Below are 13,805 nucleotides of genomic sequence, written 5' to 3' on the forward strand. Positions count from 1 at the left end.
ACTAAAATCTATAATAAAAATTATTATTTGGAAAAAAAAAAGAAAGAAAAAACTCAAACTGTTTTACCGATATGCTTGAAATATTTCTTCTTTTTGGGCCGAGCCTCCAGCTTGTCCTCCAAGTCCAAGGTGTGTCTGACCTCCCTCACATATTCATCCACCTCAGAGAAACTAAAACCTGCTCCCTGATCTAAAGCTTCATCTGAGGATTCGCCTGGATCAGAAGCAGAGGCGTAAATTTCAGGAGGTATTGGTGGCTGCAACACAGGTTGGGGGCCAGCATCCTGGGAAGCGGAGGCCATACCTTGCACTGCGAGGTGTGTCTGATTGGTATATGCTCCCAAGGTGTCTTGAAACATTTGTTTCATTAATGACACTATTTTTGGTTTTCTGCCTCCCTCTCCTTCGTGGCCTCCAGGAAGCAAGTTTTGCACGCCATTTGCCAGGAAGGGCCACATTTGGACTGACTCAGGACACCTTGTCTGCAGACTTGGTCTCTGCAACAGGTACACAGCAAAGACTCTTGACACAGATTCTTAATCTTTCCCAGTTTTTATCTAAAAATTGCCTAGATTTGATTTTTTTGTTACAATCATGAAAAAATACAACATTAAGCATGTAAAACTGTGAGTCAAGGTTAAAATTATCAGGTAAAAGTTATAAATGAGTCAAAATGTGGAGGTACGAAAATACAATCTTTAAGTCTGACTAACGATTTCTATATTTAATCTAACGAAAATGGGTCCTTTCAAAGCTATTTATTTTGTTTTGGTTTCGTTATGTTACAAATTATCTCTTTAATTAATCAATTTAGAATAGGCAAAACTGTTTTAAATTGGATGTGGAACACTGTTTTTTTTTTTTTTTTGTTATCTGTGTCCCCTTGAGAAGAACTGCCTTCACCTCCTGCCCATGAAACACAACAAAGGCGTTAGAAATAACCTCTCCATATTGAGGGGGAATCTGTTCTAAATCTGGCTATACACTGACCAAAATTTGGCCAGTTCAGCAGGGACCCGACAAAATTGAACCAGGGGTGGCTGTCCCCTCCCAACAAAAGTTGAATATTTGATTGACTTTGTTCAAAGGGACACAGAAAATTTTCCTCCATCTGCCGCTGTCAGAATACAATGTCCCAGCACAAACAAGGTGGATGAAGGATTCTGTTAGTGTTTTTTTTTTACAGCCTGCTGACTGAACGTGAAGAAATTGGCAAGTTATTATCAGCATAGGTGCTCCTATATTAAGATTCCCTACTTTTCCTGCCCAGCGATGCTTTGGAATTTCCCATCACTTTCTGTCTTGGTGTCAGTTGTCATTGGGACAAACAGTAATGCCCCGTACACACGATCGGACTTTCCGACAACAAAACCGTGGATTTTTGTTCGAAGGTTGTTGGTTCCAACTTGTCTTGCATACACACGGTCACACAAATGTTGGCCAACAATTACGAAAGTGGGAACATGGTGACGTACAAGACGTACGACGAGCCAAGAAAAAGGAAGTTCAATAGCCTTGATTCCAAGCATGCGTTAACTTTTGTGCGACGGACTTGTGTACACATGATCAGAAATTCCAACAACAAAGTTTTGTTGGTGGAAAATTTGAGAACCTGCTAGCAAACATTTGTTGGCGGAAAGTCCGACAACAAATATTCGATGGAGCATACACATGGTGGGACTTTCAGCCAACAAGCTCACATCCAACATTTCATGTTCGTGAAAATCCGACCGTGTGTACGCGGCATTAGAGTGTATCTTCCCACAGAAAAACAAAGCAATGAAAAAAGTCTGGCTTAGATATACTATAAAGTCTGGCTTAGATATACTGTAAAGCATATCCCAGAGGTGTAGCTTGAAGCTTGTGGGCACCCTTTGAGAGGTGGATATTTACCTGAACAACATGAAAGAGATCAAAGATCACCAGGGTTTGGTGCCCTTTTTTTTTTTTTTTTTTAGTAATTAACTAGCAAGGTCTAACTAAATAGAAAAACTTGGATAAATAAAATAAAACAGATGTTACTGTAAAAATATAAACTTAGCCTAGTTTAAAAGTGGACAGAGTCAGTTAGTAGAGCAGTGGACGGTTCCAGTAGGGCAGTGGAGAGTGCCAGTAGGGTAGTGGATGTGGCAGTAGGGCAGAGGACGGTGTAAGTCAGGAGGGCAGTGGAAATTGTCAGTCAGTAAGGCAGAGGACAGGGCCAGTAGAGCAGTAGATGGGGTCTATAGGGCAGTCGACGGTGTCAGTAGTTTTTTAATGAATTAATTCATTTTTTTATTACTTTTTACCATTTTATTTTATTTTATTTTATTTCTTACAGGTTTTTTTTTGAGCAGCCCTGTTGGGGGCTTTGGTGAAATAATGGGGGCCTAAAACAGACCATTGATGTCTCTTTTTTGAGACAGAGAAAAGAGAGTGAGCCCCAATCTCCATCTCTGTAGATTCAGCTGCACAGACTGAATGAACAGGAATAACTCTGTACGGAGCTTCCTGTTCATTCACAATCTAAAGCATAGTAAACTCACTGTGTTCTTTCAGAAAAGGAAGGGGCAGGTAAATTACATATTTACCTGCTCCTTTCCCTGTTTTCCATCCTGACACATCCCTGCAGAAGCCAGTTGGACAGGGAAGGGGGGAAAGCAGGCAGCTCTGTGGGGGGACCAGGGGAGCAAACAGGGGGCCTGGCCAGCAGAGATGAGTAAACCAGACAGGAGGGGTGGCATATACACAAACCGCCTCCATTTTTCACCTGCAGTCTCTAAATGCAGACGGGAAGGAGAGGAGGAGAAGCAGGCTTTCAGCAGCAGCGGTAGGAGAATGGAGGGGATCAATTCTAGTATATACCCCTATAGCTATGCCTCTGGTATATCCTAACCCAAGAACAAAATGTAATATATTGCAGCTTGTAATTTAAAAAAAAATGTGTCTGCTTTTTTTGTTTATAGCGAAAATTATAAGAACCGCAGAGGTGATCAAATGACCACCAAAAGTAAGCTCTATTTGTGGGAAAAAAAGGACATTGCACGACCTCACAATTGTCAGTTAAAGTGACACAGTGCCGTATCGCAAAAAATGGCCTGGTCAGGAAGTGGGTAAAACCTTCCGGGGCTGAAGTGGTTAAGTCAGCATAAAAATAAATGTTAATGACGCACACCTTCACAGCTGACTTCTATTGTGTACACTCACAAAATACAGTATTCATAATTATGAATTTCGGATAGGGCATAGAGATTTGTGGGATTAGAAAAAATGTATTTATGAGGAAAACGGAAGTATATGACGGTCTTTACAAGAATATCCTTTTATATAGTGTCTTACAAACTCTCTATCACCAAGGCAATCTAGGGAATAAACATTTCTGTAAACACGTAAATGAATTCCAAGGGAATGGACACGAACAATAGGGGAGCTGATAAATTAAGCTACAGTGTATTTAAGCCCACGTTACTTTATTTTTTATGCTCTGTCAAAGGTATTTAAGTATGAAGGATGGGATTACCTGAAATGGTTTTATAATCATCTAGCTGTCATTAAAAGTTTCTTTCAAGAATCCATTAGTGTAACCTGTTCAGTTCTATACATTTCATACTTGAATTGGCTATTGTGACACAGAAAACACTTTAATTTTGGTGGGTTCTGCAAATTAATTTTCAGCTAATTTAAAATATATTTAAAATCCAAAAATCAAAAAGTAATATATTGCAGCTTACTATTCCTTAGATGCGTTGGCTGCAGAGTTTTATTTTTTTCAGGCTTTTTACCTTTACTTTCAGCTGGTGATCCTGCCAATAACGCACACCCTGCCCTAGGGTGACAGTGCTAACTCACTGCACTGTAGTTACAGTATAGAGGAGCAGCATGGCCATCCCAGTATAGGAAATATTAGAACTACAGAACAACGCCTTATCTTTTTGACATGGGGGAGGGGTTTTGTATTCTTTAGAGAGACCTGAGCAGAATGTAAATGATAAGACTGCAGCACAGAAAGTAATGAGCTTCACTATAGTTCTATCAAGATCCACAGGTATTCTTTTGAACTTATCTAATAGATATACTGAAAATAATTTTATTGGTATACTTAAAGCAGATATTTTGCACAGAAAATGTTGGTGGAGCACAACACCCAAAGGTAAGTGTGATCAAGGGGGTTGTCTATAGTTCTAAGAGGGGTCTCATGGGGTCTTTCTATGGGTTCCTTAAGTGGTCCAAAAAAGACACAAAAAAGGAAAGCACCACAAGTTTAAAATACGTCTTCTATAAATGTATTAGTCTTCATTAAAAAAAAAAAGGAAGATATACCCAATGTGCTTTGGAGGCTCTCAACTCTCCTTCATCAGAGCCAAGGTACAAGATATCATGGAACACTATCAATAGCTGGATCTAGAAATAGTAAATACATAGCCAATTCAGAAAGTATGCTATACTATGGAATCTACATATGTGGCCTATTTGCATGACCAGGGTTCTGAAGTTGTGTGGAACGGATTCTATTCCTATGCTGAGAATAGCTAATGAAGGAGAGGGTTTGGTTAGGATACCTGTAATGTCAGAAATAAAAGAGAATATCTTTTTCCAGAAGGGATATATGTGGGGGCAATGCCAGAGAATATGTATTAGTGAACCTGAATGAGAACATCCCCTCCAACAATGGTCATCATCCAGTTTTGTGAATTTACACATTTGAACGGGGGTAAGGTACCATCCGTGATGTATTTTTTGTGACAATTCCCAGTAGTTAACGCATTTTGAAGCTGTGTAATTATGTAGTATAGCTTTCCGCCATTGTGAGTCAGAGAAGAAAGTTTGCAGATCTCTTTCCCACCTCTTTAATGCTGCTGTTTTAACAAATGTGGTTTTACTTTGAAGGAGATTATATAGTATAGTGATCCCTTTCGTGTTTGGGGATTTGGAAGTCCAGAAGGACCATGCTTTATGGGGTAATTTGACATCCAAAGTTGTGTGCTTTTGTAGGTATGAGGCTATTTGCCTATATGTATATAAGCCTTGTGGAGGTATTTGATTATTGGTTTGTATGTTTTTGAATGTACTGGTTTGATTGTGTTGCATTAATGAGGTTAATGGTTGGAGTTTGATATGTGACCAGTATTTGAGAGATATTGTGGGGAGGATGAAGTTAAGTACTTCTATAGGAACAGGAATGACTTGGTCATCTTCCATTGAAGATATGTTCTTGGAGAAATACCGTATTTCCAAGCTGCTAGAGCAGCTGAGATAGTGGGGTGGTTAGTTTTTTTTTTAAAGTTTGTGGATAGCGATTGCGCTAGAAGGAGAGAACTTACAAGAGTACCTTCTTGTATACAAATTTGTTCGATAAACCTTCATTGTTTGTTAAATGTTGGTGCGAACCAATGTTTAATTTGGTCTAGAATCACTGCTACATGGTAGTCTTTGACGTCGGGGAAGCCCATCCCTCCTGTAGATTTTTGTTTCATGCTAGTTGCGTAAGGACACCTTGGTTTCCATTTTAGCCATACAAAGGAGCTTATAGTTCGTTTTAAGGTGCTGAAGAATGAATCAGGGATCGCTATAGGGAGAGCTCTATATATGTATAAAAGCTTTGGAAGAGTGATCATTTTGAAAGCTGCAGTTCTGCCAGCCCATGAGAGATGTTGTTTACATATCTGTTGGAGGTCTTGTTTGCACATATTATTAAATGGCAAATAATTACATTTATAGAGGTTGGAAGTCTGAGATGTTAAAGAGATACACTAAATATTATTATTATTATACAAGATTTATATAGTGCCAACAGTTTACGCAGCGCTTTACAACATTGGGGCAGACAGTACAAGTACAATACAATTCAATACAGGAGGAATCAGAGGGCCCTGCTCGTTAGAGCTTACAATCTAGGATATGGCATAGAAGTGGACACCCAATGAAAAGGGAATTTGGTTTTGAGGAGGTACAAAGTAGATTTCTGTACTTTTACACTTAGGACATTTGTTTTAGAGTCATTCATTTTGTAAAATGAACATGAGTTAAAGGCATTCAATATTTTGCATACGTTTGCAAGGGATGGAGCCAGTTCCGTTAAGGCAAGGATTATGTCATCCGCAAATAAAGTGATTTTGAATTCCTGATCTGAAATTTTCACCGCTGAGATTCAGGTGGATGTGCAAATTTTTTGAGCTAGGGGTTCCATCATTAATGTGAAAATTAAGGGGGATAGGGGATACCCTTGCTTTGTGCCATTGGTAATGGTAAACGGATCTGAAAAGACTACATTTGTGAAGACTCTGGCGGTAGGGTTAGAATACAGGGCAAGGATAGCTGACATGATGTTGCCTTGGAAGCCAAATTTTCCAAGAGTATGCTTCAGGTATCCCTTTTATAAACTTTTAAAGCAGTACTTTCACTATTGTGAGGTTGACATATTCCATTGGCTGTATATGGTGTGTTTCCTCGTGGGGGATTTGAGGAGGATTCCGCACAGTTTCAGCTGAGAGGGGAGCAAGACTTTTTTAGAGTGGATTATCCTAAAGTGCTGTTTGATTTTCCTGATTGGTAGTCAAACAAGAAGGTGAGCTGCCTTTCTATAGGTGGTGGCTTATTTAATGGCGTGGATGGTGGATGAAGATTTTTCTTGTGTATATACAGTATATGAACTAAAGCTGCACAATTAACCGTCAAGAATCGTTATCGCGATCTTGACTAAAGTGTTTCACAATTCTTTCTATGCAATGAATTCTCTCTGCTCTTCTGAAGCCACAGCCCTCAAAAGAAAGGAAGAGGAAAAACCGGGACAATCTGCCAAGAAACAAAACATTCTTTATCAGTTGAACTTAAGTATAAACATTGTAACAGTTTGTCAATGGAATAGACTTCCGGTGTTAGTGAAAAAAGTTTAACCACTTAAACATTAAACCTTTTTTCTGACATTTGTTGGTTTCAATTTAAAATCATTTTTTTTTTTGCTAGAAAATTACTTAGAACCCCCAAACATATATATTTTTTTAGTAGACACCCTAGAGAATAAAATGGTGGTTGTTGCAATATTTTATGTCACACTGTATTTGCGCAGCAGTCTTTCAAATGCAATTTTTTTTGGAAAAAATTACTTTAATGAATTAAAAAAAAAAATCTAACCAGTAAAGTTAGCCCATTTTTTTTTTTTTTTTTTTGTATAATGTGAAAGATTTTACGTCACGAGAATCGTGAGAGAATCGTGATCTTTTTATTCTAAGCAAAAAAATCGTCATTCTCATTTTGGCCAGAATCGTGCAGCTCTAATATGAACTATATGTTTTGATTAACTTTTGTATTATAATTGTATTTGTATATGGTAACAAATTGTATGCACATATGGGTTACATACAGATTGATATGGTTTATGTCATTACCTTAATTTTTTCTTTTTAATATGAAGAGCTTCCTTAATTTTTAGTTTTACATTGGATGTTTGGGATTTGAAGGCAGCAGCTTTAGTATTTCTATTTTTATTGTATTAATAATTTTGGGTGGTTGCAGTGTAATTATTTATTTATAATCAAAGATACGTAAAACATATGTAAACATTTGTACTTTAATTAGTACTAATTATATTGAATGTTTTACATACCTCTTATTTTAACATATGTTGCAGATTTTTTTGGATATGTATAGATTTTTTTCTGTATGCACAAAAATACAATATGTGACAGATCCTAGTAATAGTCTTCTGCTAGCCATGCAAACAGAAATGTTCAGGAAGTTCCAACTAGCTATCAGAGGTTGAACAATCAAATTAATTAACCACTTCGGAAGGTTTACCCCCCTTCATGACCAGGCCATTTTTTGCGATATGGCACTGCATTGCTTAAACTGACAATTGCAAGTCGTGCAACGCTGTAAAAAAAATCCTAATAAGCTTATATTGACTAATGTACTAATGACACCGGCAGGGAAGGGGTTAACATCAGGGGCTATCAAAGGGTTAAATGTGTGAATAGGGAGTGTTTACTAACTGTAGAGGAGGTGCTTGTACTGTGGGAAGACAGAGATCCGTGTTCTGCTTAGCAGAAACACAAGATCACTACATTCCCTACTGACAGAACGACGATCTGCCTTGTTTACAATCGTTGGGTGCCGGAGAAGACATCGAGTCTCCCACCAGACCCCCTGATTGGCTCCTACCGTGTCCAATCACAGTGGTAGTGGGTCGCCAGCGGCGCATGTGTGCACCCCAGACCCGGAAGTGCATAATCACGTATCTGTATGTGATTCTGCTCAGAGGAGCCGCCGCCCCACAGTAAATGTACAAGGAGCGGTCGGCAAGAGGTTAAAGTGTAAGTAAACATAACAATGAAATATATTATTTGCTCCTTTTGTCTAAAAAATTTTGAGAAATATACCATTGATTGTGTTTTGTTATTCAATAAGTGCAACAAAAAGATCCAATTGATCCTGCCAGAAATCTTATAAGCTGATAACTTCCTGTGCTCCCAGCGTGTTGCACTGTTATCGTTTACACTGTTCCCGGCTCTCTCTATAAACTACTGAACCATCCCCTCTATGTTATGGAGAAGTGGGTAGGAGTAGGTGTTCTGTAATCCTGTCATTGGGTGACAACCCTACTCCCCCATAGGTGCAGTACAGCGAGTGAGTGTTGTCGCCCTAGGACAGGAAAAGGGGTACTGGCAAGATTACCAGTGAAAATAAAGAAAGTGAATGTAGCCACCATATTTTAGAACTGTTAGAGCTGCAATATATTCCATTTTTGTTCTTGGGTTTTAACACACTCTAAAGCCTTCTACACCCAAGTTACCAAACAGCGATCAATGTTGTTGGTGAAAAGTTGCCTAATTCCATGCCGGATTTTTATTTAAAATTTGGCGCGGAGTTCCCCCTCAAGATCATCTGAGCACAAGTCGCATGCCGAAGTCGGATCAAGCGAGACGGCGATCCGACTTTGATCCGACTTCAATGATAGTCAATAGGCTGAAGTCGGATCAAAGTCGGATCAAAGTAGTACAGGGAGTACGCTCTGAAGTCGGAGCGACTTCAGTAGTGTCTATTAAGACGCTCCCATTCACTTAAATGTGAATCTCTTTCTGGGGCGACTTGGGGCGACTTGAGGGCGTACAAGTCGGATCCCAAGTCGTCCCAGTGTGAACCGACCCTTAATCTGTTTGCCGACCAAATGTTTGTTGTTATCATCTGAAAACTGTTAAGCGTATAACCTGCATTAAATAAAAAATAGCACTAACCAAGAAATAAATAAAATAAAATAATTCTCCTTCGTGGCATTTTAAAAGATGTTTTTGAAAATCTTCTTGTGAGTTAATTTTGGCCAATAATATCACCTATGATTAATTTTATTTAGGTGCAAGGTTAGGAAACATCATGTCAACTCCAATCCCATTGTAATTATGTTATTAGGAAAGTCATCTTGTTTTGTTTTAGCAGAAGATACTTTTTGAAGAAAAAAAAAAAAGTTGACGTAAGCAGTTGCTTGTCTTGCATGCACTGTGTTTGATGTTCCAGGTAGTTCATGTAAGGATCTGCCTTGATTTACTTTGATTGACAAGACTCCCTCTATATATACATATGAAACAACCAAGTAGATATAGCAGAGATCAGCAAAGGAGCAAGAAAGAAAATAGCTCGTAGAAAAGGTTTTAACTGTTATTATTTGTTGTACAAGTGTAGTTTTTATAGACTGTTAACAGAGTATTTCTAAAGATTTTCGTGTTTTGATTTATTGAAAGTACTTGGATAACTTTTTAGTACTCTTTGTGCATTCAGCTGTTTCAAGGTAAATTCAGTTTCAAGGTAAATATACTTTTAGATCATTTCAAATGTTTGTCCAGCATGTTAAAGATAATAATGTTGTACCCATAGAAAACTTATGACTTGTTTAAAAAAGATTTTTTTCCTAAGAATTTGTTTTAATTTTAATCCTACATTTATTTTAATTCCGTGTTTCAGATCTATTTAGTATAAAACAATACTTTTAGAGATGTGAGCCTGTTTTTTTAAATAAATAAAGTGTATCGTATAAGATATTTAAGGTGATAAAATAGTTTTCTTAGATCTCTGTTTATTTAGGTTGAAAAGTTAGAAAAGTACACATTCTTTAACTTCCCTCGACTGCCCAACTTCATAGGTTACTTAAAATTAGTAAATAATGAATTTTTGGTTAAGCTAATTTGCTGTGTTAGCCTGCAGGGAAAGAATGTTTGTATAGAGATAGCAACCTCACAAAAAGTTTAGCAAGTTAGAGGGATTTTTACTTTTTCATACCTGTTCTTTACTTTCTTTATCTTAAAAAAAAAAAGAATGTTGCAGTGCCAGCAATAGTGACCAGTTCCATTGTTTTCTGTCCATTTATATCTTCTTGTCTGTTGATGTAGTAAAATTAACTTGAGTAGATGAAGTTTACTCAACTGTAAGCCATGTATATTTGATATATAGTTTAATATGATGTGATGTACATTACTTTGTATGCTACAAGAATCATATTTACAATTGTTATCTGTGAAGACTCAAGCAATATTATGAAGTTTTCGATAACTTCAACTCTTTCAGCTGGATATGAACTTTTTTTTTTCGAGGCCAATAAAAATGCGAAAAACACTGTAATTTATTGTTTGGACCTATTTAAAAGGTATCTAGATTTTTATTTTTATTTTGAATGAATCAAGAAAGAGTTAGAACTCATTTCAATGTGTTTCCTTTTTTTGCTGTGTATACCACTGTTGGGTAGACCCAGCCTCTCTGTGTCCTGCTGACCATTGTCACCAGGGCTAAAAATGTGATTTGTTACTGAAAGAGGAAGAGGGAAAACTTGATATGATAACTGTTTAAAATTGCCCATAGACATTTTCTTCTGAAATTTTTGGTGATGAGGTACACCACTAGAAATCAGACTTTGTTTTTCTGAGAAGCTGTAGAATGACCTTTGCTCAAGCTGGCACCTTTGTTGTTACTTTTTGCAATTTGGTTTGTATTATGCATGTTTTCGCTATTTTTAATTTCGCTTTGCCTAACAGCTTTTGTCATGACTAGTACTGTAGCTGTGTTATAAACATGCATTATGCTATAATGGGTTAATTTGCTTGGCTTCTACTACTCACAACCTTTTCTGTGAGGGGGAAAAGCATGTCTACCATACAAATTGTCCACTGTGAAAGTTCTATCATGACTTTGCTTAAAGCACGGGTAAAGAAAATAATTTAAAGATTTGGGCTTATTTGGACATACATGGTTATTGTATTTTCACTCTTCTTATTGATTTACAATTACTTTATGTAGGTAACGAGTGGCCTTTGTGAACAATGGATAAAAAAAGTGTTGTCCTGGTTTCCCTTCTGGTCTTAAACAGCTGCCTGAGCACCTTGGCCATCTCCAACTTCAGCTTGAGAACATTCATTGGCTGTGCCGTTAGGGAATTCACCTTCTTGGCAAAGAAACCTGGCTGTAAGGGTTTACGTGTTACAACAGATGCCTGTTGGGGACGCTGTGAAACTTGGGAGGTAAGCACCTTCAAAGGTTTTTAGTAAACAGTCTTTCACTGATTTCATATCTATCTATCTATCTATCTATCTATCTATCTATCTATCTATCTATCTATCTATCTATCTATCTATCTATCTATCTGTCTGTCTGTCTGTCTGTCTGTCTGTCTGTCTGTCTGGACACTTGACCATGACACCTTGTTGGGTAACCCCCTATATGGAGTTGGCCCATCTACAGTATGCAGCTATAACAGCCTCAATGTTTTTATAGAGCTGCTTTTGTGCACAAGGGCACAGTCATGCTATAATAGAAAAGGGCCTTCCCCAAATACCGTATTTATTGGCGTATAACACATGCCAGAGTATAACACGCACCCCAAGTTTAGGAGGGAATTTTAAGGAAAAAAACTTTTAGGAAGGAAGTTTAAGGAAAAAAACTTACATTTAAATGCCCATCAATGTAGCCTTATCAGTGTCCATCTGCAGCCTTGTCCATCATTGCAGAATGATCAGTGTCCATCTGCAGCCTTGCTCAGTCTGATTGCAGCCTTGCCCAGTCTGATTGCAGCCTTGCCCAGTCTGATTGCAGCCTTGCCCAGTGTCATTGCAGCCTTGCCCAGTGTCATTGCAGCCTTGCCCTGCCTTGCCCAGTCTGATTGCAACCTTGTCCAGTGTCTTTGCAGCCCTGCTCGTTTTAAAATTAGCGCCGCCAAAATACACATAGTCGAGTGTACTGTATACTCGGCGAGGCTTGGCTCCTCTCTGCTCCTCTCATAGTCCCACCTCTTGGCCCAGCTCCTATGATGGACATAACACAGGTCCAATGGCGGGACTGCGAGGGGAGCCGAGAGGAGCCGAGTCTAGCCGAGTACACAGTACACTCGGCTATGTGTATTTCGGCGGCGCTCGCTCCTCTCCCCCTCACAGTCAGCGGGGATCGCACACGGTTTCCCCCTGATTTTAAGGGGGAAAAAGTGTGTGTTATAAGCCGATAAATACGGTAGTTACCCTGAAATTGGAAGTATACAATTGTCTAAAATGGCTTTGTATGTGCTGTGGCATTAACAGTACCCTTCACTGGAAACTCCCTGTACTTTGGAGGGGTACCAACATACTTTTTGCCATACAGTGTTGCTATGCATGGGGGGAGTGTAGCAAGCCCTACCAAAAACAAAGTTTAACAAAAACTGACTACATGCCAATCTCCTGTGCACACGTGGCTGGCATGTAACACATTATGACTACAGGTGCCCATGTGAACCTAACCTAAAAACATTTTATTTTAGCATTTTTTTGTACAATTAAATATAAAAAAAGAAGTGATTTCTTCCTTGGCTGCTTCAAATGCTAGCTAAAGCTGAGATGACCATGTACCTCCAATAATGGTTGGTGAATTTCTATGCATTGACCCTATGATGGCAGTTGGGCTATGCACACAGCTAATCCACTGAGAAATTACATTTCAGACCTGTGTCCCATGTATAGGCTTCCCCCCAAGGGATCATTTCTAGCATAATAAATTACTATAGTTATTGAACTATTCCTTCTATTGTTCACTGTATTTGCAGGCCCTTAAGCACCTGCCCAGGCTGGTATGCATATATGTTTGTTGTAGGTATCTTAAATCTGGAAGACAGGTTTTTTTTTTTAATGCTAAAAGAAAAGAAAGTAACTTGATTTTTTTTCTGTCATAGAAACCCATCCTAGACCCACCCTACATAGATGCTTATCACAAAGTCTGCACCTACAACGAAACTAAGCTGGTTACTGTGAAATTACCTAACTGCCTGCCCAGCGTGGACCCATTCTTCACTTATCCTGTGGCCATCAGATGTGACTGTGGGGTTTGCTCTACTGCAACTACAGAGTGTGAGGCGCTTTAAAAAAATTCTAGCTAGCTTGCTCTGTTTTTACCTACGGTATATAATTGCCTTATTTGGGCCAAATAAAATAAATAAATAAATCAATATACTACGCCAATAACATTGATAAAGTGTTTTTTCTTTTTCTGGACCAAGCAATCCTTAGCTTAACTCACAGCGATATTAGATTTTTCCTTCTAAGAATATTTTGTGAATCAGGCATTTATATCACAAGGAAAAAATTCCATGCACTAATACATTTGTTGAAACTTTGCCTTTAATTTCACATGTGCCAACATCAGTCGATACGTCACTTTATCAATATCACATATAACAGCTTTGGAAATCAGGCCCCTTGTTAAGCTAGCCATACACTGAATATTTGTAGAAACAATTGTACAAAAATTTTCAGTACATTTGATGACTTGACGAATGTTGTTCCAAAGTTCTTTTGCTTTTCTAACATTTGACTTTCCCAAAGGAA

The 13,805-nt window shown here is 38.3% G+C and overlaps 1 protein-coding gene across 1 annotated transcript; it reads left to right on the top strand.

Moving 5' to 3' along the window:
• The first annotated feature begins 11,264 nt into the window (after nucleotides 1–11,264).
• Nucleotides 11,265–13,442, top strand: GPHB5 (glycoprotein hormone subunit beta 5). The gene is made up of 2 exons (XM_073610081.1): nucleotides 11,265–11,477; nucleotides 13,154–13,442. The coding sequence occupies exons 1-2, from the start codon at nucleotides 11,280–11,282 to the stop codon at nucleotides 13,340–13,342; spliced, it is 387 nt and encodes a 128-aa protein (XP_073466182.1). The 5' UTR covers nucleotides 11,265–11,279; the 3' UTR covers nucleotides 13,343–13,442.
• The last annotated feature ends 363 nt before the right edge of the window (nucleotides 13,443–13,805 follow it).

This window comes from Aquarana catesbeiana, linkage group LG13 (genome assembly GCF_042186555.1).
Source record: "Aquarana catesbeiana isolate 2022-GZ linkage group LG13, ASM4218655v1, whole genome shotgun sequence".
NCBI lineage: Eukaryota > Metazoa > Chordata > Amphibia > Anura > Ranidae > Aquarana > Aquarana catesbeiana.

Excerpts from the sequence above, each read along its gene's own strand:
- GPHB5 (XM_073610081.1), top strand. The coding sequence starts at position 11,280 with ATGGATAAAAAAAGTGTTGTCCTGGTTTCCCTTCTGGTCTTAAACAGC. Across the intron at positions 11,478-13,153 it reads GACGCTGTGAAACTTGGGAG|AAACCCATCCTAGACCCACC; the intron begins GTAAGCACCTTC and ends TTTCTGTCATAG.